Here is a 7,635-nt window from a genome sequence, read left to right on the forward strand (position 1 = left end):
AAGCTTGAGTCAATAGAATTTATTTTTAGGTTTACATAATGATCAGGAATTTAACAATAAGGCCGCCGCTACTGTTATAACAATTCTAAAGTTGACTTTTGGTTGACTTAAAACGTCATTTAAGATAGTATATGAGTAATTCACTAGAATAACCACGATATTAATTAATATCTCTTCAAAATTCACAAATTGCGAAACACCACTAAATATAAAAAATATAGTTTGTTTTGGTAGCTAAACGCTTTTGAGAAATTGGCGGTTGTTATTAAAGATCCCCATAATATGAGCTTAATGAACTAGGCCGAGAGTCGATTTTTATTTCTAATAGAGCTTAAGATTGCATCAGTAGCTGGAATGCGGTTTCTGTCAGCTTTTGGTACGATAATAATAATAATAATAATAATAATTATAATAATAATAATAATAATAATAATAATAATAATAATAATAATAATAATAATAATAATAATAATAATAATAATCATTTTGTTGTCAGCGGAGTTCTGATATGCTTCGTTTCCATTAGAGCATTGTGAGATTTTTTACATTGTTAGTGCTCAAGATGTGTTTCAATTTTGCTTTGTTTGCATTTGTTTGTGTTTTTGTTATGCATAATTATGTGGTTTTTCTTTTTTTTCTTTTTTTATTTTTACAGTTTGAAGGACCAGGAAGTGCTACGGTATGATATGAATAGGCATATAGGTTATATATAGGGCCATATAGAAACACACCGTTGAATACTGTACTCTGTAAATCAAAGTTAATATTATATTGTCCATTATATCGCGATGTATCATCCGTGACGGCTGTTGGCATATTTTTCAGTCAGTGGTATGAGGTGCTATTGGATTATAGGTCTAGTCTATCTGGTTTAAAGTTTCCTTAGGCCTAAGGTGAGCTTATTTTCTTTTACAGTTTTCTCTTATATCATATCTTAGATCATACCTTTTACTTCACCAGTGCAAACATTTATTCTAATTTAATTTAAAAAAATAAATAAATAGCCTGCGTCCTTATGTTCCTTTCATGGGGGAGTAAACCAGGTCATAATTTGAAAATTACCTGTTCAACTGTAAATTCACCTCTCCCTCTCCCTCTCGCTCTCTCTCAAAACTTTCAAACTTATTCCCCATGCTGCAACGGTTCAAACATAAAATCAATAGGCCTAGTTACTTTATATAACCAATGAGGAATAGGCCTAAGTTTAAACTAATTCCTCCATGATTTAATATAAACAATCAGAGAGGGACAGGTAAAAGGCTACCAAAACGGCCTGACAGTGTTCGACCTAGACCAGTAGGTTTGGCTAAGCCTCTTGAAGCCCAGATATACTTGGTAAATGTGGGGAATTTTAAGCTGTTCTGTTTTGTCTTAGAATGTATTTTATCCCAGTGGCCGATGAAAAGTGGGATTGCGGGCTTGGCCTGTCCGACCAAGAACCTTTAAGAACATTTAAAAATCATTGGTCCGACCATAGAGAAAATAGACCCGACGGAGTGGGTAAAAACTCCCTTTCCCCTCCCTCAGACTCTGACAAAAAAGAAAAATCGGGATTCGAACCCGAGACCATTCACATATATGCCAATCGGATTTCACAAAACATGAATATTGTATAGTGGGTCCTGCTGATTGTTTACGAGCCCGCATATTTATAGAACGATACTGTTTGGAAAACAAATATTTCAGCATGAAAATGCTGACACGTGTGAAGATGCTCTAGAACTTATAAAAGTTTGATAAAGGTCATAGGGTCATCACTAGTTTTTATAAATGTCGAATTTTAATCGCATTTTCTCACTTAATACATGCAAACTATAATTTATAGTGCCATAGAACCAATACAGACACATCTAGATGTGTATAAGAGATAGATTTTTCAGTGGGATTGAGCACTGTTTCACAAAATATACATACATATATATATTATATATATATATATATATATATATATGTATGTATATATATAAACAAACTGTATTTGTATGTATACGCTAGTGTAACCTGATGAAGGGTGATGCCGATACACTTTGTTTATCTAATTAAATTACAGCAAGTGTTCCTATTTCATGTTATGTTTGCCGCTACTAAGTTCTACCTATTATTTTATATTTAAACATAAACATATACCGGTATACTATTACAGTATATTTATATATAATTATAAAGGTCTATAATCAACTAATTAAAGTTTATAAGTCATTTGATTATTTGATGTATATTTCTATATTAACTACATCAGTTTTGATAAAATTTGTATAACCTTATAACTGCGGATTTTAATTCAGGCCAGGATTATTAGCAATTGTCACAGCAAAAATACCTTTATTTTAATATGTTCAAGGAAGCGGAATAAACTCGGCTCAACTACTACAAGCAGCTACAAATTATTTTCGTTTTGCTTGAAAAATTCTTAGGTCACTACTCCCAAAATAATAGAATTATTGAAGATGTTCAGAGAACCATTAAATTTAAAATTCAAATGGACACCGGAATTCTACTGAATATAGGCTATTCTAATTCTTAGATATTAAATGTACACAGTTTATTTATGCTGTTTTTGATCTGACTTTTGTTGACGTTTGATAGTGAGTGAGGAGACAACTGATAATCACATATTTATTTTACGCAATGATTCTGACCCAAGACATCGTTTCTAGTTGGATGTGAGATAAATACTTATTATATAGATCTCCGTGGTCTATTGGTATTATCCTCGATTTGATAGCGGTTGCAGGTTGGAATCCCGTCAGAGTCACTATTTTCAGTTAAATTGAATTAGTAAGTAGCCTACAATCAAAATAATGACTAACTAGCTTTTGTTTATTTATCTGACTGATAACCATGATGATATTTTATTGTTCAACAGGCACCGAAAATAATATCTGGGCACTGCATATTAGATCTATGCTATTAATTGTTCTTTATATGTACTAACGCGACAAAAATTCGAAACTAAACTTGTGAAATCGAGGTAGTAAATGTTAATGGTGAAACTATAACCTTTCCAACTTACATAAGTTCTACCTTACATAAGTTGTGACTTTTTCACAGTATTTTAAATTCTGAAATTATCATACTTTTTTTTCTTAAAATATCGTCCTATAAATATGCGGGCTCGTAACAAATGAGCAGGACGCACTGAGCAATTTTCTCTTATTTCCAGACTCGTAATGGTTAATTTTTCACACGTGTCAATATTTAAATTCTGAAATTATCATATTTTTTTTTATAAAAATATCGTCTTATTATAAATATGCGGGCTCGTAACAATTGAACAGGAAGCACTGAGCAATTTTGTCTTTTGTCCAGACTCTTAATTGTTAAATGGCGTGAAACCTAATATAGTACGTACTGGCCTGGAAACCACTAGGATTTAGCTCATGTTGGTTGCAAAGCATAGATACTTTCGAAAGTCAATGGCTCAAATCCTTGAATTAGTTCATATTTTCTTTTACGTTTACCCATGCATTCTTGTGTAGTTCAATTACGTTCTTTTATTCGATTCAGATAAGCATGTCTGTTGTGAATGAGTATTTTGACGCCCTGAAAAACGGGAAGATAGGAGAATTAGAAAATTTATTAACTAAGGCCAGTGAAATTGGATTGGATGTAGACACCGTCGATTCTAATGGCTACAATGCATATGTCGTAGCAATAAACGAGGGTTTTGACAGTAAGTCAGATTTTTAAGTACATTAAATTAAACCAATGTTTTAACTAAGCGTCGCACTTATAGCATAATTGTTAATAAACATGTACACATTTTTTTCTTAAGTTATTATAAAGGTTTTATTGAGTTTTAAAGTCGAAGTGGGTGACGCTCTTCTATATGCTGTCGACAATAATTCAGTAGAAGCAGTTAATGCGCTCTGTTCGTATGCTGGTACACTCCCAGAAAGGGTAATTTAGATATTATTATTATTATTATTATTATTATTATTATTATTATTATTATTATTATTATTAACATCATCACCCCCACCACCATCATTTTCATTATCCTCATCTTCACACTTTTCCACCTACTCATCCTCATTTTCATCATCAACATCATCACTATCATTATTATTATTATTGTCATTACTATATACAGATATTATTCTCTTTATGACGACTGAAGCAACTCAATCTAAACGTAGAGACACTCTCAACAACACAACTACCTACGTGGTATACCGCAGGCATTTATATTATTATTATTATTATCATCCTCATCATTATCCTCCTCATCATCATCTCCATTATCCTCATCATTATCCTCCTCATCATCAATCATCATCATCATGCTTTTCCTCTTCTTCCTCATCATCATCATAATCATCATCATCCTCATCATCACCAACCCTTGTATTACTATTACTATTACCATTTATTATCATTATTTTTTTTATTATCATTATTATTATTATTATTATTATTATTATTATTAATTGCAACATGGAAAGACACATGAATTCGTTTGTAAAAACTTAGCTCACATCTTCAGTTGAATGATGCTCTCGTGACTTAATTTACGCTCTATATGCATATTCTTGCTTAAGTTTAGAAAAAAAAAAAAAACGCAGATTTTAATACTAATTTGTCTGATTGCTTATAGGATCGCCTGAAAATCCTCGACTGTCGTTGTTCTACTGACGAGTTTCCTAAAATTACAACACCTATCATCCAAGCTGCCCTTAAAAACAACTTCACAATCGTAAAAGTACGTTGATATTCTTATGATTATTATGAAAATATACAAATAAGCCCTATATATACATATATATATATATATATATATATATATATATATTTGTTTGTTATATATATACATATGATGTATATAATTAGTTAAACGCCGACCCTCCCATACCCCCGCCAGTACGGTAATGCTGAAATAGGTGTGTCAGGTGCAATTATTAACTTTAAAAGATGAGGCAAATTCTAAGGAGGGAGTGGAGAGTAAAAAATGGTTGGCTGCCTCAGTAGGCCTATCTATAACAAAATATGTAAAAACATTTAGACCTAAACGATTGGCGATTCTCAATGTGTTTCATGATGCTATAGCAATCAACTTCTGAAATTACTATTGTTATTAACTTGACAGATCCTTTTTGAACATGGAGTTCGAGTTCCGGACCCTGAAAAGGATCTGGAGCGTTTTACAGCACCGCCCGGTACACTAGAACGGTCCAAGGAAATGCTGAGCATATACCGGGCGCTAGCAAGTGATGCTTACATCTCAGGCTGCAGCGTCAATCCAATCCTGAAATCCTTCTCTCTAACTGACAAACTGAGAAATCTCAGCGAGAGGCTTGAAGAGTTTAAGTCCGAGTTCTCCGAGCTCGCACATCAAGTACAGGAATATGCTGGTAAACTTCTTGAAAAAACTCGCGACACGGAAGAAGTAAGTCAGGCATGTGAAGGTGAAGTCAAATATCTTACCTTTTAAGGGCTTCAACAGATGGGTCAAATAGTGGTTAGAAAAATTATCGCCCAAATTAAACCATAAAATACAAAACAAAAACTTCTCATCTTCTAGAAACTATTCCGTAATTGTGGGCCGTATTCAGTGGCGGATCCAGGAATTCAAAATAGAGGGGGCCCGGGTACTTTCACAGATGGAGGATCTGTACACCACCTCAGCGCGACCATGGTTGGGGCTAAGGTACCTCTAGATGTCTGGAAATTGCACTTTCAGACTTAAAATTTGAATATAATCTCCATTAAAAAAATTTGAACAATTTATGGGGGACAGGACGGCTGCCCCCACACCCTTCAATCCGCCACTGGTAGAGACAACTGATGGCTTCACAACTTTACTACAGTGGCGGATCCAGGAGGTGGCGAATGGGAAGCTCGCCCTCCACCCTCGGTAGCAGCCAACAAATCTCTATCCAAGTGGCAAAATAATTTAGACAAAATGAAAATGTAAGGATGACTAAACTATGAAGGCAGAGGCGGAGGCGCCCCATCCCACCACCTGAAAAAAAAGCCTGGATCAGCCACTGTTAATGTCCTTGCTAATTTATTTATATTTCCTTAATATTCTCTAGATATTAACAGTGCTTACTTTTACTGAGGGGCAGACCGCGGAACCAAGCATCTCAAGCCTATCGCTGGTGGAATACGCCATAGCTTGTTCTCAGAAAGACGTAAGTCAATGTTGATCAACTTGCTATAGTGCTGCAGTATGCAAGTCAAAAATAAGGTTAACCCCAATCGGCAATAGAACGACTATTACCATATATTACTGCATCATCGGTATATACATACTGTCAAGGGCGCAGATCTGTTTTGAAAGGTATGAGTGGGGAACATTTCATGAGTCCACACCGAAAATTTTAGGAAATAATACCTCTAGATGGCACTTTTATTATAGTAAAATTTACCATTAAATAGTCAAATTGAAGAGCCAACAAATTCTAATCATCATAGGCCTACATCTAATTAATCGCTGTGATGTACCATGAAATTAAAACTTAATGTATTTACTTTACTTTACCTACTTCATGAGCCGAAAACCAATCTTATCTTTACACGCCTTTCTATACTTCTCAAATTATAATAAAGGCACGCACACTCGAGTCGTGAGGTAATTCAGATGGTTGAGCGCAGATACCGGTATCTTGCTATAAAATAAGATATACTCTGGCTCTTTCGTTAAAATCTGGGTAATTTATGCGATTCATTTAAACAACGCTCTGGCATCTTTCTGACTTATGAAATTACATTGCGGACGAAAAGTGAGGTGAGCAACCCCCCTTAAAAATATGTGGGGAACGCCCCTTAAAAATATGTGGGGGAAGTGTTCCCCTGTTTTCCCTCCCTTATGATCTGCGCATGCATGTTGTATCATTTTACTGGCGAAGGCCGATTTTGCGAAGCTATGAGTGTCGTAATGTTTAGATATTCACTGTATGTTTGTAAGGCACATTAGGCCAAGTAAGTGTTGCCATATATACTAGATTATATTCTAAGCCATAATATTGAATATTGCTACGTCTTTAACTCAAATTTTAGAAAACTTTCGCAAATTAAAGACAAGCAGAATATAGTAAGAACTGAATTATATACATGCTAAATTTTGTAGACATTCCAGATCTATGCTGTACCGTATCTCGGCAGTAAATCGTAACAAACATTTTGTCTATATCAACTACAATAGGCCTATTAAAATTTAAATTAAAGGAATAAACAAATATAATTTTTAATATTATTTTACAAAAACATATGTAATTTACGCTGATAGCCATGTTAATGACACTGAGGTTTTCTTCATACCAATGACGCCTATAAGAGAATTTAAACGGGGACTAATATTGGGGAGGGTTCGTGAATGTTAATTTATGATTTAGGGTTAAGATTGGAGTATACTATTAACAAATCTACCAATTATTTGTTGAATTACGTTCTAAGTTTAATCTTTTTTCTATTTCTCCCACAGTTCATTGCGCATCCCAATTGTCAAAAGGCTGTTATAAATCAATTCTTTCGCCACTTGATTTTGTTGAGAGAAAAGTCGACACTACAGCAAATCATGGTACACTTGTTGATTATGTTTGCGTTTCCATTCCTGTCAATTGCGTTTCTAGTGTTCCCGACCAAACGTACTATTCGAATATTACAAGTACCGTAAGTCAAATTATATGTAGC

The 7,635-nt window shown here is 34.1% G+C and overlaps 1 protein-coding gene across 1 annotated transcript in view; it reads left to right on the plus strand.

Annotated features, from left to right (window-relative positions):
• The first annotated feature begins 643 nt into the window (after positions 1 to 643).
• The window catches only part of LOC117110619 (short transient receptor potential channel 5-like), a 14,012-nt gene continuing 7,020 nt past the window's right edge, over positions 644 to 7,635 (plus strand). The window contains exons 1-7 of the mRNA XM_033253384.1: positions 644 to 893; positions 3,508 to 3,673; positions 3,776 to 3,900; positions 4,598 to 4,702; positions 5,087 to 5,386; positions 6,036 to 6,134; positions 7,427 to 7,615. Of these exons, the coding sequence (XP_033109275.1) occupies positions 3,514 to 3,673; positions 3,776 to 3,900; positions 4,598 to 4,702; positions 5,087 to 5,386; positions 6,036 to 6,134; positions 7,427 to 7,615 (978 nt within the window). The 5' untranslated portion in view covers positions 644 to 893; positions 3,508 to 3,513. The remainder of the gene's footprint in view (positions 894 to 3,507; positions 3,674 to 3,775; positions 3,901 to 4,597; positions 4,703 to 5,086; positions 5,387 to 6,035; positions 6,135 to 7,426; positions 7,616 to 7,635) is intronic.

Source organism: Anneissia japonica, unplaced genomic scaffold, assembly GCF_011630105.1.
Source record: "Anneissia japonica isolate Jap-2015-1 unplaced genomic scaffold, ASM1163010v1 scaffold287919_len575428_cov197, whole genome shotgun sequence".
Lineage (NCBI taxonomy): Eukaryota > Metazoa > Echinodermata > Crinoidea > Comatulida > Comatulidae > Anneissia > Anneissia japonica.